General features: G+C 36.7%; 1 protein-coding gene across 1 annotated transcript in view; it reads left to right on the top strand.

The window, feature by feature from the left end:
- Positions 1-26,946, top strand: part of LOC149799668 (properdin-like) — a 63,314-nt gene that overhangs the window by 21,965 nt on the left and 14,403 nt on the right. The window contains exons 6-13 of the mRNA XM_089958250.1: positions 13-162; positions 2,498-2,545; positions 7,839-8,009; positions 8,358-8,528; positions 15,303-15,473; positions 16,298-16,471; positions 17,207-17,377; positions 23,855-23,872. Coding sequence (XP_089814376.1) covers positions 13-162; positions 2,498-2,545; positions 7,839-8,009; positions 8,358-8,528; positions 15,303-15,473; positions 16,298-16,471; positions 17,207-17,377; positions 23,855-23,872 — 1,074 coding nt within the window. The remainder of the gene's footprint in view (positions 1-12; positions 163-2,497; positions 2,546-7,838; positions 8,010-8,357; positions 8,529-15,302; positions 15,474-16,297; positions 16,472-17,206; positions 17,378-23,854; positions 23,873-26,946) is intronic.

The following is a 26,946-nucleotide window of genomic DNA, read 5'->3' as shown; positions in this document are numbered from 1 at the left end:
AATATTTTTAAGCATGGATTCCTTGGTCGTCGTGGTCGGCTTGCTCACACAGTTGCGGTGGCGGTTTCCAGACAAGAAATAGAACGTGCAACACTAACGTGAATTCTGATTGCGAGGGCCATAGTTACGACATACAAGAATGTAACGCAGTACCCTGTGATGGTAGGCTTTATTGTCCACTCGTGTTGAGTATGTATGTATGTATGTATGTATGTATGTATGTATGAATGCATGCATGTATGCATGTATGTATGTATGTATGTATGTATGTATGTATGTATGTATGTATGTATGTATGAATGTATGTATGTATGTATGTATTTATGTATGTATGTATGTATGTATGTATGAATGCATGTATGTATGTATGTATGTAGGTATGTAGGTATGTATGTAGGTATGTATGTATGTACGGTAGGGAACTGTGTGAATTATGACTGAATTGCACCTGATCTGCGTATGGATGCTGTTTGCGTGATGTAAACGTGATGTAAACGTTTATTTCGGATACGGATTTTATTTGATTCCCATACAGTAGACGTATTTGCACCATCTGCAATACATTCATTCCTTATCATGAATTGCACAAGAGTTAAACTATATAACATTCATGTTTCATTCAATCCAGAGCATAAAAAATCCTTTATTTTACGTCATGTTTGTAATAAATGTCAAAGTCTTTTTGTCATTTAAACTTAAATGATGAAGTAAACACATTCCAAACATTAGCGACAGCAATATACTTTACCTATACACTCTAGAAATGAAGACAGAATGAAAATATTCCACCGTGCTAGAAAATTTGAAGTATTTTAAACCTAAAGGGTATTCAGACTGCCTGGAAAGATGCACTCTGTGATAACGCATAACTCCATCGTTTTGTCTTTTCTCAATGCTTAAGAAAGATGTGTAGTAAATACAATATTTTAAATGCAAACTTCTTTACCTTTATGTTTTACTTACATGTGTAATTCACATATAAATTGACAAGGCACCAGACAAATTTATCAGACTAATTTGGATTCCTTTGGCCAAGCAAGTGAATTTTACATTCATTATCTGAAATTCAAAACAAATTTAATTTTCAACTCTGATTCAAACCCGAGGAACAACTGATTTTATTGGACATAAGGTAAGAAATGTATGCCAACAACATATTGTATTGGGCACAAGGTAAGGAATGTATGACAGCGACATATTTTAGTGGATACAAGGTACGGAATGTACGCCAACAACTGATTGTATTGGAAACAAGGTAAGGAATATATGCCAACAACTGATTTTATTGGACACAAGGTAAGAAATGTATAACAACAACTGATTTTATTGGACACAAGGTAAAGAATGTATGCCAACAACAGATGATGAAACCTCTTCCTCTCTTTTAGAGTACTTTCAATCAAACCGATGTTAGATACGTATGTTCAATGCGTTGAAGGAACTTTAAACGCTACCTTGTGTTACTATTCTTTAAATGGACCCCATGTATATTATATAGGCATGTCCTTATATAAATCCTTGATGTAAACAAAAGAGTGGGCAAGGAGATAATGATATTAAATATCGATATTAAGGGATAAAATCCGTGCTGCGACGATTTAATAGCATACAATAAATACACAAACCTCTATTAGCCTTCACACTACAATAAATACACAAACGTCTAGTAGCCTTCACACTACAATAAATATACAAACCTCTAGCAACCTTCACACTACACTAAGTACACAAACCTCTAGTAGCCTTCACACTACAATCAATACACAAACCTCTAGCAGCCTTCACACTTCTTTTATTAATAGTTTATTTATGCTTTCATGTTTGTAAATTTCTAATCAAATTATGTCAATTATTTGCCTAAAGAAATCATTTACATGACTTCCTTAACCTTAACTTGTTTTCTTTTCAGTGTGAAACTATAGCATAGATAATCAGTTTTTCATCTGTGGCAGCATACGATGCATTACATATTGACAATTATCGATTAAAGGAGTCTTTAATGTTGATATTTTTGTGTGGTTTTTGTGCTGAACATTATGTTACACGGAAAAATAATGAAGCATTGATAAAACAATCATTGAATACTTCAAATCATATCTTTCTTGTTTCTTACTTATCCAAATATTCACGCAATGCACTTCTCAGTACATTTCTATTATAAGTGTATCCCAGCATTAGGCGTATCGTAGGATTCCATTAAAGTGTCAATCACTGTTACGTGAAGTCATGTTATAGTAAGAGAAACTATCGAAAACCATAACGATAATATAGATCAAGCTTATACTGTTACATTGTATGCAAGTACAAACGTTTGCATAGCTGGATTATTTGCAGTCTAGTTTTATAATAAAGTGTAACATTATTAATAATAGTGGAATGTATTGAGTAAAGTCTATCGGATTTCCAAGTCTTATGTTGATCGCTGTATATTTAATACGTTTAAACGTTTGTCGAAGGGGAGAAGGTCGTATTCACGCAACATCTAAATATTTTACAGCAATTTTGTCGACATCAAACCCAGTATTGCCAAGCGGACATACAGGAGGTAAGTAAACAAGATCCTCGAAAGTCTGCAGATCGTGAACCCTGATGTATATCGTTATGTGGAACGTAATAGCTGTCCACTTTATGTTTGTCCCACTACCCCCAAAAGGAATAATGCGGGCACTTCGAATGCATGGCAGTGTCTATACCAGTTTCATAAGTCCCTACCACACCCCAAATATATGGCTTGAAATAAATCTAACCATTTTACAAGGACCTCAAACAACAGTCGTTGTTAAATGAAGTGTTCTTAAACTCGCAAATTCTACAGTAAAATTTCTCTAGTGACCTATTGACTACACCTTACGAAACTCTGATATTGGACACTTGCGTGGTTTTGCTTGTTTCACATTTGTTTGAATCAGTATTTAGCCATTCCAAGCTAAATGTTAGTACTTCGCGCCAAAACACAACCAAAATACACAATAAGAGAATTATTCCTATCTCAATTTTCCAAAGACGTATTCTTAAAAATTAAAGAGAGAATTCTATATGCAAAGAAGTTAGGGAGGGTCTATTTTGCGAGAAGAATCAATGCGGTCATAATATGTACATTATGAAATCTGCTCTTTTAATCTCCGACTCACAAATAATCAATAAATGATCACTAAAATCTACCAGAGTTATAAACGGAGGCGTAAATACAAATAAAACATAGTTTGGGTTAATTACGCCGCCCTCCTCCCACTTCTCGTGCCCAACCCTCCCCCTATAAGTGAGCGTCAAGCAACCAAAACGTATTTCAAGAGCAAGTTTTCTTTGCAGTCCAATCGTTGAAATTGTGCCAAGTTAACACTTAAATTGCCAGAGATTCTGGGGATTTCTCCTGCTGAAGCTCTGACGATGTGATATGTCCCAAAAATTGCATGTATTTTCTACACGCATTCGATCGTCAATATGTCCCTTTGTTGAGTGGTAGATGATTCTCGTCTGTAAGACGTGACATGAATACACAGGTATCCGATACTCATAATGTAATCACATTGAAAACTTCTAATCCATCAGAGGTGAATTGTGAAGAAAGTCTCCAAACTCTAAATTGGTAATATTTATTGTGCATCAATATGCGTAAACTAAAATCCGCTGTTACGGTAAAGTTTACTGCAAACAAATTCCCGAAATTTAGCGTTAAAATTAATTAGAGTTAGTTGGTCCAAGTTTTACCCAGACGGAATATCCTCAGCCATTCCAAAATAGTAACAATGGCTATTATATACTTCATATTGTCACAAGATGTGATAAAAAGCCAAAAAAAGTGTTTTCATTTTTCTTTCATTTCCAATGAAGAATGATGTTTAAAATATTTGACCTATTTAATGTGTCGAACTGGAAATTACAAAGCTGCTAAGCATGATCCAGTAGTTGTACGATGACATGAAAGACACAGTGCAGTACGATGGCTCAACGTCTGTCCCCTTGACATCCGGAGGGGAGTAAAACAAGGCTGCGTCCTTATCCCCATGCTCTGCGACATCTTCTTCGCTGTCCTGCTCAAGCACGCCTTTGGGACTTCACAGAAGTGATCTACCCGCAATCAGACGGCAGACTGTTTAACCTGGCACGACTGAAGGTACAGAGCAAAGTGCGTGAAGCAACCATCAGGGACATCCTTTTATTGCGCAGACGATTCTGCTCTCGCCACTCACACAAAAGCATAGTTACAGCGCCTGATGGATCGGTTTGCAAAAGCATGCGATGCGTTTGGGCTAACCATCAACCGACAGAGAACAAACGTGATGGCCCAGGACGGAAACCCCCAAGCATAATCATCAACAGTTCATGCACCTCGGCTCTACCCTCCCCAACAACCTCTCTCGATGCCAAGCTCAAGAAGCGGATTGGAAAGGCATCATGAACTCTCTCCAGGCTGTAGCAGAGAGTGTGGAACAACAGCATGCTGACCCTGAACACTAAGATCGCCGTGTACGTGCCTGTGTGCTAAACACTCTGATGTACGCCAGTGAAACGTGGACTCTCTACCCCTTACAAGGGAAAAGACCTAGCGGCTATCACATGTGATGCCTCCGATGTACACTATGGATCACCTGAAGCGATCGAGTAACAAACAACGTAGTAATTGAACGTGCCTAGATTCCCAGAATGGTCACACTCCTCCGCGAATGTCGCAAAAGATGGCTGGGCCTTTTATGTCGGATGGATGAGGGACGGATCCCCAAAGACATTCTATATTAGAAACTTGCCTCCGGCAAAAAGTCGATCGGACGGCCACATCTCCGCTTCAAGGATGTCTGCAAGCGCGACATAAAAGCCCTTAACATCGATGTCAACAACTGCAAAGAGCTAGTTCAAGGCAGGTTCAGCTAGCGGCATGCTCTTATCACTGGTCTGAAAGCCGGCGAGGACAAGCTACGCGTGCTAGCTTATGAAAAGTGAACGCAGGAAGAATAAGCAGCTCCAACCCACACTAGTCTCAACTTTTAAGTGCAGCAAGTGCAGCAAGGGCTGCCACTCGCGTGTTGGCTGCATATCCGCAGCCGGCGCTGCACAACCACGAACTGGGACATCTCTCATGGGTACACTTCCATAGTCTCTCGAGACTAACGGATGCCAACATACGTTACTGTTGTTACTGATCAAATAGATCACGCAGATGTTTCGTGTTGACCCATTGGAAATATTTGATGGGGCTTGTTGCTCAACAGTCACAACAAAATCGTGTTCACTTGCACCTAAATTGTCAATGACATGTGCTTCTTAGATAGTGAAAACGAAATAGATGGTGGTGGCATTGCCACTCAATGATGCTTTGTCACTGAGCTCTACTCAAAGTCTTTGAAAACATTATAATACGTTTGATCATCAGCCTACTATACATTAAGGCTCAATGAATCCTACGTCAAAGATCTTAAAATCATATTAAAGCAACAGTTGAGTTTGTCCTGATCCAGCATGTCAAAGAATTAGCGCATGAACTGAGATTGGAAATACATCAATCATACTTGAATGGTTTAGATGCTGCTTGGGCGGAAAAGTCAATGACGGTAAACCTTTTCATAGCATCGACTTTCTGAAGACATCTGTGAAGTTTCTTTTCTTGATACCATTTAAAAATACAATTCATTGGAACTCTCAGTTCAATTAGGAATTGCCGTGGACGTTCAGTGTCCAGGTTTGAAAGAACAACAGGCAGTTATATCGCTATTGCATTAACAAAGTTTCCTGGAACACCGCGGAGTAAATTCTCTGGCGAAAAACATATCCCCTGATACAATTGCAGGGACCTGAACATTGCTTGATATACGACTTTACCAACATGACCTTGCATACCAAGAATAAAAAGATATATGTGTAGGACAAAGTGCTGAGTGGATCTCATCCATGACTTGAATGCAAGTAATGCTACGCTAGGAGAACAAAAGGCAAGAAGGATAATAAGTGGAGGTATGAAAACCATATTTGTTGTATCAGGCTAAGGTTCTTAAAGTCCACTAGTTAAAAGAAGAAAAAAACAGCAATACAAATAAAAAAGAACACAAAAGCCGGACATTATCAAAATATACTACAGTCTGCGTGCGTATTGGAAAGGTGAGGAAGCCTTCGTAAAGTTACCAAGCGTGGCACAAATCACTCATGGAGGTGCCCGAACAGTGCCAAAATTATTTTGGCGTGGTTAGACTGACGTGCATACGCATAATGAGGTTCATCAGGCTGATTAGTTTTTGTCCCCACATCATCATGTACATAATCAACAAGGCCGTGAACGACCGTGAACGACAAGCAGACACAAAAAACAGAGCCGTTAGGTCAAAAGATTAGGCAAGTGTTCCTGATGCACTCGAACGCATTTATGCAAGTGGAATACTAACATTGCCACGATTATAACAAGCTGATCCTGGTAAAGAATTTTGTGGATCTGTTGCTGCGCTGTTGGTGAAACAGCGAGTCCGACATTCAATATACATCATGGATAATCTATTGTTGAACGATTATTCGGACATCGATATGCACAAGAATTGTTAATGAAGCCTCTAATATGTAGCAAGACTTTCATTTGTCATAAGTGCAATTAACAATTAAGTCAAGAGTGTGATTAGTTGAAATCAAGCTAAAGCAATACAAGAAAAGATTGTGACGGTTACTAAATAAAGATTTGACAATTGGAACGTTTGGAGCCATGCGGAAACAAGTTTGTTCCATATCTGTATTTACATAGATAGTGAGAAGGTCGGCAAGGTCATGCTACTGACCAGGTATTGTCCGTCGGTATGTTTACAGTCTCGAAACGGATTGAAACTCCTAGACAACCAACACGTTATCGTTGGGCGCCCATTATTGAGCGTGCATCAATGTCTCCGGGCAAAACATTTGTGAGAGAGAAATTACAAGTTTTTCCTACCAATACGGAATTCCACCAAGATCGGTCTTGATGCACTAGTTCATTATGCTAACGTGTGTAGATCGTAAGTTGATTTTTAATGACATGATGTCCAAAAGCGTTAAATGGTGATTTCGTCATTTAGTTTTCATCGCTTGGTATCAAGGAATGACATACCTAACTTGTAACATAGCTATACACCCATGGTATGTTTCCGAGACTGTATCTTATTTGTGGTGTGTGCAAATTCACATCATTTACGAAAACAATCCACGTAGTCACATGTGACAGGGATCCCTGTTCTTTTAAAAAAGTTCTCATTACACTGCTTTAGTGTTATGTACAGTTATATCTCTGCAAGAGTGAGTAACAAGCACGGATAGTAAGAGATGCAGGTGAGCCACGATAAAGCTCACGAATTTACCTGGTGGCGGAAAAACCGATTTAGTGGGCACGTCACTTAAAATTTATATATATGTAAACTTTCCAAAGCGTTCAATTATTACATGTAATCCAGCTTTTAGTTAATAGTTACTCCCTCTAAAATTATCATGTGAAAGCATCGTTTTGTCTTTGCATTGTTCATTTTACACTATTCGTCAAGAATATAAAATCATCAAATGCATTTTTTTATTTCTGCATTACATTTTTTCACAAGGAATATTGTACAAATCTTCAGCAGATATAAAACTTATAAATGAATTTGAATAATGATGTATACTGTACTTATTTTGGAATGAGATTTGTACAATATTGTCATGTCTTTTTATATTATTATTATTATTATTATTATTATTATTATTAACGATTAAAATTGTTATTCCTTTCTGATTCAAATTTTCTTTCTTTGGACATAATTTGAGGCTATCATATTTGCTCTGTGCGAGAGTGTATGAAACGATATTAAGCTGTTAACATTTTTACACTAAAATCAATTGATTGATATAATTACGTGTAGTCGACGGATTATGGCAAGAATGGTCCAACTGGACGGCTTGCTCTCAGACATGCGGTAATGGAACACAATCAAGGGGCCGCAGCTGCTACTTTCCTAGTGGAGTCCCTCAAGGCAACAACTGTAGCGGAGCAGCAAGACAGATTCAAACCTGCAATCCCAAGTATTATCCAGGTAGGTTCTGCTGATTCAAGTTCTATTAAACAAGTAAATTAAGGTCAGATTGAGGCATGCTGTAAGATGCACACTGACAGGGTCGCGCCTGTTAAGTTCTAAGATGAAATCCCATATCGATATACTAATCTGGAAACCTGTACCTTAGTTCCATCAAGTATCGAACAGCTGTAGGACTGTTGAGTTAAGTACTACATGGAGTTGCGCATAGATATACAAAATAGATATAAATATAAAAGACATTACACGTAAACGGAAATCAATAGTATTATATTAGTGACATTTCTAAACGAACATAATCTCTTTCTTTTATATATATGGTTCAGAGTCTTGTCATATATTTTCTAGTTGACGGTGTATGGGATGCCTGGTCAGAATGGTCCCCATGCACGAAGAGTTGTGGAACGGGAGTCCAGTATCAACGCAGAAAATGTTATTTCCCACCTGGTGTTCCACATGGCATTAATTGCACTGGACAGGACACAGTACAGCAAAACTGTCGAACCAACCCCTGTACAAGTGAGTATTTGTGAATTGAAATGATCCGTCTTAATGTATATATATATGTATATATATGTATATATATATATATATATATATATATATATATATATATATATATATATATATATATATATATATATATATATATATATATATATATATATATATGTATATATATTATATTATATTATATATATATGTGTATATATATATATATATATATATATATATATATATATATATATATATATATATATATATATATATATATATATATAGTTTATATCACATACAAATTCACATGTTTGCCATTTGAAAGGAGTTAAGATTGATTACAGGCAACTGCACTGCGTGAATGTACTCCTCATATTCCTGCTGAGTATGTCAGCTACAAAATGTAGTTCTGTACCTTTTGTGGCTATTGACAGTCATCTTTGCATATTGATAATTTGATTGGTTTCTTTTTTGAGCTTTATGTTTATTCACATTCATTAAATCAATATAAGACGCATTCATTATTTAAACTTGAAAGATGGCTTTAATAAATAATGTTGAGCGCTACAAACACATGGTTAGAGTCTTGAATACTGAATATTTAACCATTCCATGCCTGCGCAAGAAAATCAGTGTGGAATTGAAAATAAGCAAAACGAAAACCCACGAAGAGGTAATTAAAATATTTTAATATATTAACAGTTGATCAAAGACACTATCCTGCTTTAGTTGGCATAACTACCGACTATAAAATTCTCTCTCTCTATCTCTCTCTCTCTCTCTCTCTCCCTCTCTCTTTGGTGGGTTTGGCTTGACAATTATCATGTTACTTAGGTCCACATACATCATCGTATGACAAATGAAATTCCTCTACGCTCGTATTTTCATGAAATTTTGCCAGTATTTTGCTACTATAGTAAACAGAAAGAGATGCCTTTGGACATACTTAATTGATAATAACCGAGTTTTACAACGTTCTGATAGGTTTAACAAACAACAACAAAGCATTAAATAATAGTATGTGTGCCTCGTAATCCAAAATGTCCCGTACAGTGTCGCAGGATCTTTCAATTGTGTAACATTGATCATATAAACACTGTAGATAAATCTCAAGGAAAGTGTACACATACCGTTATAACGAATCATTTTCTTGTAATTTACTTGAAATAAGTTCAAGTTTTATGGTTTTCATCCAGCTCAAATTCTTTGTCTCATACTCCAGCTTTCTGCGTATTTTGTCCCTTATGCATAAGAGGGGAGGGGGAAACGGAAAGTAGAAAGGATTGCTATGAAATTGTGTACCATATTAAATCCATTTAGAAAACGTGGATTATTAATACTTTTTAACGTTTATCATTGATCCATAGGCCTAGAATTGACAACACCTTTGTAAGAATGTTTATATATGCGTATTTATGCGCCATGGGTGGATCACAATTTGATACAACATTAGTATTGGCATATCAAGCTGCTGATACCAACACTTTAAAAGCCATGCTATTTTTAAGTCCAAATGTAATTGATTTTCAGTACTGTTTCAAATAAATTCTAATACTGTGTTGATGTGGCTGTAGTCTCTAACGTACCAGTGACCTCTAATATGGCGATGTGCTAAAGGCTCTTGCCATTTCACAATCGTGACAAGACGTACTGTATTTACAAACATCACTTTAAATTTTAGGTCAATAAAAATGAATTAAGATCTTATGATATGTTACTGACCCCTGAATGACCCGCCAAAGGAGTTTCATGTACTACACTAAGAATATTCTGTTAATACGTCTTAGGAACAGCAATTTGATATATCACTGACCACGCGTCACCAGCGAGTACTTCAGATGGTTTCCATTCCCTTATAAGGACCCCAAATTTACTAATAACAAACAGTTACTTCTGTGACTTCCGTTTCGTTAATAGCCCTCTGAAACAACCGGGAAATCTCATGATCTTGCCCTTGTTCGACAATGAGTTATTGCCGTAGTCATCCTGATTATAATGGAGATAATGAGAGGAAAAAATATATCAAAGTAATCAATACCTCTTGACTGATCCATACGTTTAGCAAAGGTGATCTCATTCAAAGCCTGATCAATACATGTGCCCGTTAAAAGTAAGTTCCTGATAAAGGTCAATCATTTGTTGCCATAGGTCTAATAACTGCACATGCTAATCAGGGAATTCATTTTATATAGGATCGACGTTTTGATCCAAGCTTGGCTTGTCAGTTAGAAGTGGATTAACCACAACCCTTCTTCCAGCTAGGTTATTGCTTAGTAGTAAATGAATAACCTCGATGGATAAAGACTACATTATTTTGACTTTCAGGGGTCCTGAAACTAAGTCTAATGACAAACGTACACGAAAACCAATATTAAAATCGCAATCTACTTCCTGAATAAGAACACTTTAAGTGGAAAAAGTCCCAGGGAAAGGCAAAGTACCTGTTGATTAAAGACTGAGAAGTTCATGTGTCCCTTACAATTCTAATAGGGATATGATTAGCAGAATCACTAAAATGTGTTATAGAATCTTTCGACACGAATCTTTCATTATTCTGCATAATACAAATCACGATTTGGTTTGATCTAACAAATCCATTGCTTTTAACACAAGGCCGTGGTCTTAACCTCTTAGAAATAAGATCATTATGAATAGCTCCGTCTTGATTCTGTTTGTTTACTTTTCAGTCTGTAGTAATCAGAAATAAAGCTCACTTTCTTCTTGCAGAGATAGTGTACTTAGGAAGAGATAAACATTTATGATCAGTCTTATCAAACCCTTGATTCCTAAATGGTGTTCCATATTAATATCTGGTAGTGCTTCTATGAGACAGAAACTGATTATTGTTTTACATGTAAACTGTTAGGGGAAGACTTACTGACAAAAGTAAAAGAGTCAATGAATAATTGTCAGCTGTACGAGCAGCATTTCCTCAAATTTCTACCATTTGATCATCAAAGTTTTAACTTGTCTGTGTATGAGGTTCTTGAACCCTTCAGATAATATTAATTGTCTGAGGTTATCCTAGTCTTGATCAACGTTCTTGGCTTTTGTCTTGCAAATTCTACGCTGGTCTGTCCAGTTTCATTTTTACAGCTCTTAAACCTTTGTCGATATGTCCCAGGTACCAGATTATAACCCTTCAAGACACCTTCCTTAACCAAATCATGATCAGCAAGTTGTTGTATTGACAAAGAAATATAGACCTCACCAGCTTTGCCAGTAAGAACATCTTGTAATAATGGATCTCCTCACTATGTCATATTTCGGCAATTGTTGTTTTAATGAAGAAACTATTTATCTATTTCTTTGTCTTTAAAATGGATAATAACCTAACATTTCTGGAAACATAATAAATGATCTGCTGTTTACAAAGGGGCGAGTGTTTTCCACTTGGCAGCTCTAATTATGTTAACATAAATTAAAATTCCCTTTCTTCATTTTATCTATCTTATTGCCTCTGTATTTCATACCCTTCTTTTTATCTTTGCATTTGTATTAGCCTATTTTATGTTTCTGTTTATCTCTTTCACCATTCTTCAATTGCAATAGTCTCTTTCACCTTTCTGCAACTACAATTCTTCCTTCTTTTCTTGCTTCATTTGTCGCTCTCTCTCTCTTTTCTTTTTCTGCAACTGCAACAGCAATTATCTTTATTCTTTTTTGTAGCTGCTTTAGTTTATTTTTTGTTCTTTCTGAAGGTGACGTTATGTTAATGCCATTTCCGTCTTGTGTTTTAATTTTAGTTCTATTACTTTCTTGTCAAACCCATGTAGAGATTTGCGAATCGAACCCAAAGCACTTTCATCCAAGCGATTGTTTATCACCAAAACATTGGACCAAACTATGCTTTATTTTTTGCTTCGTTAAAGCAGAGAAATTACATTGTCTGCCTAAATGGAGTAATTGATCCTCTTAAAAGGTAGGATTTAAATAACGTTCTCCGTGTCAGATGACATTTTCGAAGCGTGTTACTATCACTATTGATTTCTCAAATATGTGAAAGAATACCTGGGACTTCGAAAATTACAAAATTAAGTGAATTTCAATTTCAAAATGAAGTTTTCTGAAATATTTTAGAGAAATTCTTATCCCGGACTAGCCGCATAATTTATTGTAACGACTCTATGGTCTTCAGCTAAGTAATATAAACGAGCAAAAACTAACAGGTTTTGTACAATTCAACAAACTATCTCTTTCCCGAGAATAAAAAAAGTAAAAATTTAAAAGAAACTTAGAGTGCTGTCAAATAAGTCCACAATAATCATTCAAGTTCTTTCAAAAATCAAAATAAAAAAAGATGTTCCAACTGAAGTTCAGTGGTCTTTCAAATAAGTTTCAGTATTGAGTGTTTTGATGTGCCTGTGGTCTCTAATGTGGCAGTGGCCTGGAGTGTGCTAAGATTCATTAGATGTATCACAATAATATTGTCAGAAAATGTTGTTGTCTGAATTTGCTATTATTCCAAATTATTGTTTCTGAGCTTTTTATATCAACCATTGAGTAATATAGATGCAACAAAACAAGTAATCACGAACAGGGCAAAACAAACCCAAGTGAAGTTTGCTCTCATTGAGTCTTTGTTAGATTGCAATACAAAACTGGCCTGAATCCAGACCCAATAGGCGCAATATGAAACATTTTGAAATAATACTTCCATTAGAGAACGTCAGGTGTACGTGTTTAATTTCTGCGCTTTATTTTGTTTATTATTGGTAATATTTATATTTGTTGTCTGACTTTGACATATCATCACTGAGTGTCTAAAGCGCATAATCTAAATACAACATAATGTTGCACTGTTCGTTGTCAGTATCTACACACACAAAGCCACAAACACAATTATAAACACGCATAGTGTTTATTTATTACAATTTGTATTTACGTATTCGTTTATAACTTTATTAGATTATTGGTTATTATGTGTTGGATAACAAGGAATCGGTGTTGGGATGATGCTGCACGAGACTATTTAGTTCCGTAAAATGGACCCTCCGTAGGTTTTTAGTATAAAAAATTCTCTGTGTATTCTAAGTTGGCCTAAAAAATATATAAGGCTTATAGAAACGGTTTGATAAACCAATCTATCGTGACGCAAGAAAACCACATAAAATGAATTTACAGTCTCGTGATTGTGTGATATTTATTTGATAAAACGAAAATTATTTGTAGTATCAACATGGTTAAAGAAACATTAAGTTAACAATAACTTATAGTCTAATCATCTAATCGTCTCGATTAAAACACAAATAAATATTACTTCTCTGAGACTATTGATAATTGCAGGAATGCCTAATTTTCTGTAATTCATCTCTTTTATAGATAACTAAAACGTATGTGATTTTAGAATAATGTCAACTCGTAATAATGATCAGCTATTTTAATAATGACCATTCAAGAATTAGGTCAACCTGGTCTTTCAAGAATTGATATCCTGAAGTCAGATCATGTGATGTTTACTTAGATAAAAGCATAGTCAGCCTTAAAAAACTATGAATGAATTTTACACCCATAATACAGGAATTAAATCTTGTTTAATATGCAAACTAACGAAAGAGAAAGTTAATATTTAAAATGGTATGAACTAAATTACGTTTACAAACTATAATCATGAAAAAATACGCATTATCTATCTAATTTTCTATATACCAATTCTTCGTTTAGTGTTAGCTTCGTCGTCTGGCAGTACTATATGATAAAATCTACTTGAAGCAATATAGTCTCATATGAATTGATACTTCTAGCTACAACTGACTTGTCAATCCATTGTACAAAAAGTGTTAGCAAATTTTGCACTGAAAAGATAGCGATTCAATTGACATATGAATACAAATCAACAACATTAAGACAGAAATAGGAAATTGACATTGCACGATGATTTTCGAGGTCATAAGTGTATGCTGTATTCTGATCCTTTCGGAAAATTCTGCTCCTGGAATTATTATTGAGGAATCAGCTGAAGAGTAATATCCTAATATTGGCCAGGCTCATTGCTCTGGTCGAAAACACGGACACTAATATCCTGATCTAGGCCAGGATCATTGCTAGGGAAAAGAAACAAACAAAACAAAACAAACAAAAGAAACACAAAAAACGTGCCGAATTAATTGCCCTAGACGAAACACGCAAAATGTCCTGGAAAAGGGGTAAGCTTATCGAAAATTGACAAAGACATTTACTATCTTTCACATTATAACCCTACCATTGGAATCAGATAGTGATAAGTTGAACAGCTGGTACACAAAATAGGTCCTGCCTTCAGTTTTCTCGTCCGTAAATCAAATGGTATATCTTCCGCTTTCCCCATGAACTATTATTATTATTATTATTATTATTATTATTATCATTAGTAGTAGTAATAGTAGTAGTAGCAGAGTCTTATCAAGTGTCATAATTTAAACGGTATATTTATAAAGAAACCTCTTCTACGAAAAGTTATATTTGTCTCGCGTACGTATTTCTCTTTTGGAAGAGCGTACTCTGTGTATGTATGTATGTATGTATGTTTTCACGTTGAAAATAACATCTTATGTTGCTATTAGTGACGGTGCGTAATCTGATTGATGTGACATTAATGACTTTCGTGGTACGTAATAACAACAGCAGGTAAAGAAGAAGTTCCAAAATAGCTACTATTTACATTTGAAGTTAATTTACAACGGAAAAGGTAGTTGACGTTCTGAGTGAACTGCTATCCTCATTTTTATGTATAAATATTACAGTGGATTGCATTATGGGTAAATACTTGGAAAGCTACTTATTCGCTTAACTTTCCAAAATATTTTATATTTCTAGAGGATGGTATTTGGAATGCATGGGAGGCCTGGTCTTCATGTAGCAAGTCCTGTGAAAACGGAACACAATCAAGAACTAGAGTGTGTCATTATGATCCGACAGCGCCGGTTGGAAAACCGTGTCCTGGTGATGCCAAACAGTCGATATCTTGTAATACAGAACGATGTCCAAGTAAATAAGAGAACAAACATACTAATGGATGGACCGTAAACTCTATGTTTCCAATAATTTATTATTTTTAATGGATGTTTGATCAACTCACGCGATTGAGAGGTAAACTGTACATGAAGTTATAACTAAATATTATGAAGCAAATGAACCAGATGGGTTACGAGAAATTATACTATAATCGGGGATTTTGATTTTGTTGTTTTTTCACAATCTCTTCATAACTATATTAATAGAAGAACAATAACTTACAAGCAATTCACCGTGTTGACTAATTTAATGTTGATAAAATCAGTATATACCTTATCACGATGGTCGCAATCCTTAGTTGCCATCACACAATTTCCAGACGAAATTCATTGATTGCAATACATTTTGTAAATGGCAAACTGGCACTAAATTGGGTCAAGATGCCGGGACTTATCATTGTCATTACCAGTACAGGGGTACTTCAATTATTTTGCAATATTCACTGTGACATCATAGCGCGTCGTTCAATCCATTTTACATAGAATCACACCTCTTGGCTTGCCTGGTCAAAAATTCGTATTTATGTCTCTGGGGAATTTCTGCAATAAAGTCCCGATAAATATTGATCGACATGTAATAAATGATGCGACTAATTGTTCTTTTAACGGAATGGATAATACAATTCTCAAAAATGAAAACTTTGGCTGAAATAGGCGATACCGAATGCCAACATGACTTGTATGACATGTCGTTTTAAATAGAAAAGACCTCTACAGGCTTCATGCCAAAACGTTTTGAAAATAAGTTTCACATTTATGTCGATACTTCTATTTTTTAATTATCCATGTTTACTTTAGTTGATGGAAAATGGTCTAATTGGGGCACATATTCCACGTGTTCTGTGTCATGCGGTAATGGTACGCATACAAGGAACAGGAGCTGTCTATTTAACGATCCAGCAGCCCCTCATGGAGCGGCATGTTTTGGTGCTAACGTCACCTCGGAACCGTGCAATACCGGGCCGTGCCCTGGTTAGTGGATTTTTTATTATGTCACAAGAAAATAAATAAAACAAATTATAACATGGAAATGCTTTAGGATTCTAGTCTTAATTTATCAATATAAATACTTGTATAACTGTCCTATTCAACAGATTTCCTCTGGTAAACATTCCAGTCTTAACGAAGATTCGAAATATGCAGTAGTACTCACGAACACACACACACACACACACACACACACACACACACACACACATACCCACACACACACACAGATATATATATATATATATATATATATATATATATATATATATATATATATATATATATATATATATATATATATATATATATATATATATATATATATTTATGAATTGACACATTTATTGTTAAAGCAGAAAATAAATTTTAAAGAAACCTTATCAGCTGATCAAGTTGTAGATGTTATGTTGTGAATCATGAAATTAATACATCGCATGTTTAAAATATTTCAAAGCTCAACCAAATCGCAATGCCAACATATGCTTCAAAATGCTTGATTACTTGTGAACTTTCTGTAATTGTTATTTTTATCCATGTTATATAATAGAATTTAATTTCACGATACATGATTAATATAATTTCTTTTTAATCCTGAAGAATATTATACTGAAAATATTTTTGGTGAATAAATAATCTTAATTTGAAATGAAGTAATTACAAATTTAAGCAATCAGTACTCATTTATTGTACGTCATAACGTATTTTATTAATGATCAGTGGACGGTACGTGGTCAGCATGGACTGCTTTTACGGCCTGTTCCAAAACCTGCGGCGGCGGTATTCAGTTTAGAAGCAGACAGTGTATGTTTCTGAATGGCCATCCTCACGGAAGGGACTGCATTGGAAATAACTCATCTTCTCAGCAATGCCATACAGATATGTGTCCAGGTAAGGTCTAATATAACAATCTACCACTCTGCGAAGTATATTTTTCAAAGGCTTATTAAACATTCATATTAAATAAATTGGTCAAACCAAGGTTGACCAGAAATTAAAATTATTATTATTATTATTATTATTATTATTATTATTATAAATTTTTGGTCTTCACTGTTGAAACGCAAGTGGTGTACTCTACCGGGGTGAGTTGGTAGGGGTGGAGAATCAATAAACCTGTTAATTAATATGTGTTACTGCAACAACTCTGGAGGTTATTTCTCACCTTCATTGAGATGTCCATGAGATGTTCCGATCACAAGCGTAACGACACATTACCTCCCTTAGTTAAGGTGGTCTTGCTGTTTATATGAACTCGAAAAAAACACACCCCAAGACACAAAAACGTTCGATTTTTGTCAAAGCAGGAACATATTGTATCGGCTTCTTTTGTCTTCGGCGTGGCATACTATATGAGTACGATATGCATTACGCCTTCTGATTGGTCTGTTGGAGAAGTGGGCATTTCAGTGTAGAGCATGTAACGGTTGTTTCTGGAGGTTCATTTTGACTACATGCACATGGCAAGTATAAACAAGCGATGTGATTTTGAAATTTAACGTAGCTTTAACAATTTTTCAGTAGAACTCTCCCGACTGAATATCGACATTGCCTGCCTCCAGAAACCCGACTGGATGACAGCGGCACAATCATAGAAGCCACTTACACGTTCTTTTGGCAAGGGAAGCTCTCGGATAAACCTAGGCAGCACGGTGTATGCTTTGCCTTAAAGAACACGCTAGTCCCCTTCACTGAACCGTTGTCATCAAGTCCTGAGAGAATCTATGCCCTCCGGCTGTCAACATCCTCAGGCCAGGTCACCATGTTCAGCGTGTACTCACCAACCCTCAGCTCCATCCTGGAGGAGAAAGACAAGTACTTTGAGGCTCTGGATCAGGCATTATCCAGAATCCCCAACACCGAAGGACTCTTTTTACTAGGGGACTTCAATGCTAGAGAGGAAGCTGGCCACTAGGCTTGGTATGCATGTCTCAGCTCTCACAGAAGGGGAAATATCAACGAGGATGGTCAGCGACTGCTGGAAATGTGCTGCTCCCACATCCTATATATGACCAACACTTTCTTCAAATGCAAAGAGATCTACCAGGTGTCACAGAGACACCCACGTTCACGCCACTGGTACCAGCTAGACCTTGTCATCACCAGGCGTGCGGAACTGGCCAGTGTCCTCCTCACCCCCAGCTACTATAGTGCTGACTGCTACACGGACCATTCCCTCGTGGCCAGCAAGGTGCGAATAATACCCAAGAAGCTGCACCACGCCAAGAAGAAGAGTCGCCCACGCATCAACACCTGCCGCCCAAGCGACTCAGAGAAAACACAGCAGTTCATCAGCAAACTGCATGAAGCGGTCACCTGATGACCCCATCGACTCCAAGTGGTCCCACCTCCGAGACTCTGTGTACAATTCAGCTATCACTGCTTACAGGAAGAAGGAATGCAAAAAATGCCGATTGGTATGAGACCAACATGGAGGAAGTGGAGCCCGTGACCAGTGCAAAGAGGAAAGCCCTCATGGCATACAAGGCTATACCTAGCCCCAGATCACTACAAGCCCCCAAGACTGCTAGGAATAACACCCAGCCGACCGACCGCGGCTGTGCCAACACCTAATGGCTGACCCTTTGCACCAGTATATAGACAGGTGAGCGACAAGATTGCCAATGCATCAGCAGTGATGACCACACTTAACCAGAGGGTCTGGAACAACCCCATCCTCATTGAGAAGTCCAAACTGAGTGTCTACCAGGCCTGTGAGAGCTGTGCTAATGACCGTTTCACCTGGCGTCTTGCTGTCAGAAAGGGCGTTCAAAGAGCAGAGGAAGACCATAACATAAAGTAAGTTGAAAAGAGAGCTAGAAAGAAGGAGAAACAACAACTTACTCTGGAGCTACACCATCGTTTCCCGTAGACGGACGGATACCAAGGAGGGTCAAACATGTTTCATAGATGTTGAATTCCAGAGTGTGACAATAAGAAGTGTTCTTTGTTAGCAGATGAGAATCAACAGCTGAAAATTTGTCATTCTATATTTAGACAAATGAAAACATTCCATTACATTTATACAAGGTGAATAACCAAATTTTGTTCCTACAACATTAGCATCTTGTACTTTGAAACAGACTGTCTGACAATGTTGAATAAAGCGACAATAGGCAGCAGGCCAGTTCTCGTAGTAAATCTAGGTTGTCGAATCAAAAACAGACCAGCTGTAGCAAAGATAAGAATCAAACTTGTCTTCTACAGCAATGACATTAAATAATAAACTGTTTAGTGCCACTTGTTGATTTGTAATGAAGAGTTTTGTTTATGTTGACTAAAGCATGCCCAGAAAATCGGAGCTAAATGCCTTTACCAAGGACACATTAAGACAGCCAGCCAGAGCTAGCTGCTTGGTTTCTTCGAGCACGAGTTCAACCCTCTACCAACTGCACTACCGCGACTCCCCTTTATAAGGATGAGTATTTGTTTCCTAGAATGTGTAAGCTGTCATAATATAGCTTTTCTCTGCCATTCATTGTTTTTGCTTTAGGATTCAATAATTTGTCCATTCATTGGTACTTTATTCATTGATGTTCATCCATTTATTTACTCATGTGTTAAGTGATTGCGCTGGTAATGTTAACCTTGCTTTTTTTTCTCCCGAGCATCGAACAAAGAAAAATGAAACAAACGAAAAGGTAAAAACAAAACGCAAATTTTGTTTTCTTTATAAGCACAAACACACACCTGATGTTTTGATAAAATGTAACAACTTTGTTAAATAAGCTGCATGTAACAATAGTTTGAGGGTGAAACTATTTACAGCAAATACAAAAAATATAATTGATCATAGGTTGTTATTTTCATAGACGTTGTTTTGGATCTAACTAACCTTCAAGTTAAACATTGGCGCAGACTGAGTCATTCGTTGTTAGCTTGAATACTTCAGACCACAATAACATTTATTTTGCCATTGAATATTATGCAATGGCTATTGTTCGTGTCATTAGTCCTGTGTTTTATTTGTGATAGATATTTCAATTATTTGTTGCTTTAATGATTTCCTGTTACAAATTCAAATATGGAAAAGAGCAGTTGACATATACCACCATCACTGACTTTTTAGGTTAATGAAATTTCTATTCAGTATAGTATTGACGTTTTCTTTTCGTTATTGTATTTTGTTTACCCAATGTAAAACTCACTGGTAAGCGCTGATAGTGTCAAATAAACAAGTTCCGGATCGTTTAACAAAGGAAGATAATTAGGGACAAGCCTATAAGGAACGAAATATATGAAGAATAAAATATATCCCTAAAACAATTCTTCGCAGGATGTACAAACGTTTAACGTTTTAATTGTAAATGTTGTTTTTTGCCATTACTGGGACCAGACTTGTTCAAAAGAACGTCACTTTTTTACCTGTAGGATATAATTTATTTTAAAACATCGGTTCCAACTTTCTGTTGAAATATATTTAAACATATTTTTATGTATTTAGCACAAATAAGACTACATTGAGGATGCTTTTAAAAAGTCAAAGAAAAACAAACAAAAAATCCCTTCAAAAGAACTATCGATACAGTGCCGATTTCACCAGAACTGTCATCAATGCTCAAAGAATCAATATGTTTTTTAGTGTAAGACAAATCACTCGCATATATACCATGCCGTTCCATCCATCTATGAAGGCGAAGTGGATTTTCAAGACGAAAATACCCAGTCAGCCGTATTTGTGAAGCAAATCTTTAAGGAAAGAGCGGGTGTCTTAAAAGAGCACTTGGCTTGACACACGATACGTTTTATTATGTTCCATAGCTATTGGAGTAAAGTATCTTGCCCATGGACACACTACTGAAACTGATCCAGTCTGGCTTAGTGGCAATATTCGAACCGCATCATTTCAGTCGCAAGTCTAGTATGTCAACCACTGAGCCATTATGACTATTAGAGCCTGGTACGAAAACGTTGAGATTGAGAAATGTAATAGTCATCTATGGTAACAACATTTGGTAGCACGCTATTTAAACCAATGGTAAATTTCAGGACCACCCGTTAGTCTAGAAACCTAATTACTTATTATTAGTACCAACTTCATACCCTTTTCACTTCCTGTGCTTCAATTCTAGGATCATAGTGGTGATATGGGCATTTTAGTTTAATTTTAGTTATAAGGGGATTGTACGAAAATGTGACGTGCGAGAAAATTTTGTTTATAATCAGTTTCATTTCGATTCCATACCCCTTCTTTCATATCCTACATTTTGTATGAGTATATGATGGTCAACAGTTGCGGGTCCTGGTCAGTATCTCTATGTATTAATTAGTAAGAGTGGGTTCTGCGCAGTAGTTGTGAGTGTTGGTCACTTGATTTATATGCTGGACAGAACTAGTGCATGTATGACGTCGTTAGCAGTACAGTACCCTTTGTCCACTTTCTCATTTCCTATTACCTGTATATAGACCCTATCTATTCATTCAAAAATATATTTTAACATTACGTTTCACTCTGTCCATATACTTGCCCGTCTGTCCGTAAGGTTACTTATACCTCTACTGATATAAATGCATCCTGCAGATCGGACTCTATTTGATAAGCAGTAGTTTCTTTTGAGATGTCTGTACCAGTTTTAACCTGCAGTTCTGCATTCTGTATAAAAACAGTAGTTCTTATTTGCACCATGACATTATTGTCATTTTTATTATTATTATTATTATTATTATTATTATTATTATTATTATTTAATAGTATGATCTAAATCAAGTTGGTGTTATGGACTATGTTTTTTTAATGACTGATTTCTAGGAAATGTTACACTTTGTCATTTCACCTTCTGTATTTCAATAGTTTAATGCCCTGTTCTTTTAAATTGTTGTAATGCAATGTTTCATACATCTACGTCTATAAATACAATGACTTCTAGAGACCACATCAGGCCTCTTTTATTAAGATACTAATTAAGGATGTGTTTGTTTTTAACGACATTTTTCACCAAACGATAGGTATAAATGGCGGCCAGTATAGCAAGTCAAGGAAAAACCCGGTAAAAGCTATGGACTGACGGGAAACTACTGGCAAGCTCTCTCATATAACCACACTGGTCGAGCCCGAGACTCGAACCTACGCGGAGAGGTGAGATGGCAGTACTCGGTAAAGGCGAGCGCTCTTTACAACTCAGCCATCGGGGGCCATGTACTAATTGAAATAGTCTGCAAATTATAAAGCACATGCGAAGTCCAGACAGTGATTATTATGAAGTTTTTTGTTTCTTTATTGAATAACTATTTTCGTTGGACTTCATTTTTGCTTGAAACCACAGTTCAGTCCCTAAACTTAAAGTGTTTTGTAATTTTGCACAACAAGGCACGTTCTCAGAATTATTACTCACGAACGAAAAGATTTAAAAAATGTAAATCTTTAAAATAAATCAATATATATTATTTTGAATAACTGTTTTAATCAAAATTTTTTGTTTTACTCATACATTTATAGAACTTATGACGCAACTTATCCTTACCATATCAAAGTTCTTACCATTGTAGATGAAACGTAGAAGCAAGTTTCACTTATTTTTGGATAAAATTATACGTAGATGTATAAAACGAATTGCGCTTGTAAATAAAACAATCAGTGTTCAAATATTGTTGCTGCAACAACAACGAATGCACTAACTTGGGTAATTATTTACTTATTACTTCATTTTTCGGTCAATTAGTCAATTTTATAAACGGGTAACTTCCAAGGAACGCAGATGTGAAACTATCAACGAATTCACGAGAATAAAATCATAAACCTTATCTTGCGTTCGATGTTCTTGTCCGAGTCTTAGATTACAATTGCTGATCTATGTTTAAATTTTAGAGGCGGGGTTGCCACAGTGAAGAAACGACAATTTGTTGCTCCCTTATAAATCGTAACTACAATATCGAAACAACGTATCTTAAGTTGAAAAGCTAAAAATAAATTATGAGTACAAAAAGTGTCACCATTAGACTCAAGCATGAGTCGGATCCAACTGCAAACATCATTCACACATATCCGCCATAGAAAGATTGTGTCAGCTGATCTAGATATATCCAGTGTGTTAAGACCAATTATTAAAACAAAGAACATAGGCTTAAAATGTTGCCACATTAAGTGATGACAGATCATTGTCTATGTTGGGACCGCTCCGATGACCAAAGTTCAGTTGAAGACGGTCTACGTCTTGATTCATAACACTTTCAGGTCATGTTTAGGGTTGCCAACTTTTTATAAATATATTATCTATACCTCTTTGAGTGCTTCTTTTATTGCTCTTACAATTTATTAAAAACTTGAGTTGCAGTTCTTATTGAGTCAAAGAAAACCTTTGATACTTTAACTTTACAATCATATCAAGTTAACACTGAAAAAATACTAATGAAATGCACTTCGTGTTTCAGCTCCCACAAGATCAAGCAGTGAGTATATCTCAAATTATGTCTGTGGCGTAGCAAAGAATCGGCCATTTTATCCTTTTTCCTTAAAAAGAGAAGCAAAGAATCAGCCATTTTATCTATTTTCCTTAAAAAGTGAATCGCTTATTACGTTAACCGTTTGTTTTCAGCTTTTTTTTCATGAAAAACATATTTCGGAGATAAACGTATTTTTGAGTTAAATATCGATTGATTTTGGACAGAAATGTTTTGTACGGTGTATCCAGATATTGGAAATAATTTTTTGTACGATTCCTATTTTGAAAATGAGCATGTTCCGCTTTAGGTTCTATACAAGATCAGTGTAAAATTCAATGATCATGAATGGTTCTGAATTTATGTGTCTCATTTAATATTTTTAAATTAACCCTCCACGACGTTTATCCATTCATGTAAACATGTGCTACATTCGATTTATTAGTCGGCTTATTGTCGAGACTTGCTCACTTTCGAGAGGAGAGAAGCTTTGTGTGATGAAGGAGATTAGCTGAGCAGCAGGGGGGGCGAATCGGACATTTTGTCCAATCGTTATTTTGCTTAATTATTACTTTCTGCACTCAACGATCTAGTGTCGTCAGCGCCTGGTAAAAAAAAAACGACGTCGGTCCATCCTACACGATGGTGACGTCATTTGGTTTAATTAACACCTTCTGCGCGCCGATCCCCAGCGTCGTCAGCGTCCGGTAAGCACATCGACGACCGCGTCGATGTCATCGCCCCCCCCTGCTGCTAAGAAGTTATTTACAATGAAAATTATTTACAACTAACCGAATATTTGGTCAAGTCCGATACGATATCGTGTGCGAGGATCATGTAAATTTATCGTTACGAATCCATGTGGGGTCGACTGAGCATGACTAAAAAAGTTTCGAAAAACATTAAAGTCCATGTCACCGCCGCACCATGTCTGCCAAATATTTCGTAGCGTGTGTGTATCAACGCCGTTGAACACAGCAAGAATATTACAGTTGTCTCTAATTACTTTTGGAATCTGAGTGTATCGTTGAGTGACATATATCACGTCAGTGTTTTTATGCCTGCCTCTGGAAAATATCCTAGCTGGGTTTTTTTGATTATCTAACATAACATCATCGTACACGACTAGATTGTTAACGTCGCCATCAATATCATCAATACCCGGTGCATCATTGATATCCGTAATAAACTCAATAACATTTTTTTTAGCGATCGCTGATGCATTCTCGTTGAAATCTTTCAACACCTCGTAGCATCGTTGATCATCCACGCTAGGAGCAACCAAATACAACTTATCCCACTTCATCCATCTCATTATTAAATTGAGTAACAATTGCGTCTTGCCGGATCCAGATGGTCCGATGATAATCATCCGGATCGAGTTTGGTAACGCTGCAACATGCTTAACTGGTTCTCTTGTTTTAGTCGCCGAAAAATCAATTATATTCATATCTCTATACATAAATTATGGATCTATATTGTGTGAAGTGTAGAGTACGTACTGGCACAAATGATATGACAACCGCTACAACAAGAAATAACAGATCGGCGCTTACTGGCAAGTGTGTACAATGCGGTACAAAGAAATTTAGATTTATTTCTATTAGACCCGGAGATGTTTTTAAAAAAAGCGAGGAGGTGACATCGCAGCCAAATTGGCAAAACTCCCCGGAACACCGTGGGCAAAGTATCCAGGAGAAAAACACCTCCCAGGATATAGCTACTGTGGCCCCGGAACACGATTAGATATCAGACTCGATGATCAAAATCAGCCCAAACCCGGTGAGTATCCAATAAACGCTATCGATAAGGCGTGTCATGCTCATGATGTTGCTTACAAAAGTAGCGATCTGCAACAGCGTCATATCGCGGATGTAAAATTAATTCACGCATTAAATGCTATTCCTGATAAATCCGTCAAAGAAAAATTGGCCTCATGGTTGGTAAAATCGGCTATGAAAGGTAAATTAATGATGGGTGCTGGTAATTAATAACAACATGGAATCCATCTATTATTCTCCGAGAGGATACTGGAAGGGGAAGGCCGCAATTGGTAAGCTTGCAAGCGCTGCAAAGGTAACAAAGACCACTGCGGCTAATTGGTTATCCAAACAGGCTATATGGCAAATCTATCTACCACCGCCTAAACAAATCAACTTCTCGCGCTTTGATGTCAGCGTACCTAATGAAGTTCATCAGGCTGATATATTATTTCTGCCGCATGACAACGGTTACAAATACGCGCTAACCGTAGTTGATGTTGCGAGTCGATACAAACAAGCGGAGCCGTTAAAAACAAAGTCGGCAACTGAAGTAGCCGCTGCGTTTGAAAGAATTTATCGAAGAGGCCCTCTGCGCTGGCCAAATCTATTACAAGTTGATCCCGGTAGTGAATTTCGCGGCGCTGTTTTATCAACGCTGAAACATCATAGCGTCGCGATACGACGAGGTCATACTGCGCTACATCGTGATCAGGCAATTGTTGAACGATTCAATCGGACTCTCGCTGAACGGTTATTTGGATATCAATACGCGAAGGAATTCATCCAAGAAAAACGATCTCGTGAATGGGTTAAAAGGTTGCCAGGCGTAATTGCAGCGTTAAATAACGAGATTACCCGAGCAATCAACATGAAGCCCAGCGACGCGATTAAATACGAGTATATACCCGGAAAATCAAAAATAAATAGCGTTTCCAAGCCGATTCTTGGCGATGTCACTGTTAGATATCTATATGAACCAGGAGAGCTTGAAGGCGGTAAAAAAAGAGCTACTGATCCTATTTGGAGTGTTACCACACATAACATATCAACGATAACACGATCAACTGGTAGACCACCGATCTACAGACTGGATTCAACTGCTCCTCAGCGCGGATTTACACGCGAGCAACTACAAGTGATACCTGACGATACTCAATTACCCCCGCGTGGTCTTAACTAGCGCCGTTGCGTCTATTGCACTCAAGACATGTCAACCTCACATTGTTTTTAACATGACCGAGACTGTTATCGATTCTGTCCACGGTAAATTGGCGAGCGTCTTTATCCGAATAACGCCAGCGCATTACACAATTACAACTC

The sequence above is a fragment of the Sinohyriopsis cumingii genome, chromosome 5, assembly GCF_028554795.1.
Source record: "Sinohyriopsis cumingii isolate HCF-2022 chromosome 5, ASM2855479v2, whole genome shotgun sequence".
In the NCBI taxonomy this organism is placed as follows: Eukaryota; Metazoa; Mollusca; class Bivalvia; order Unionida; family Unionidae; genus Sinohyriopsis; species Sinohyriopsis cumingii.
The sequence above is the reverse complement of the archived record's forward strand: the minus strand, read 5'-3'. Positions and strand labels throughout refer to the sequence as shown.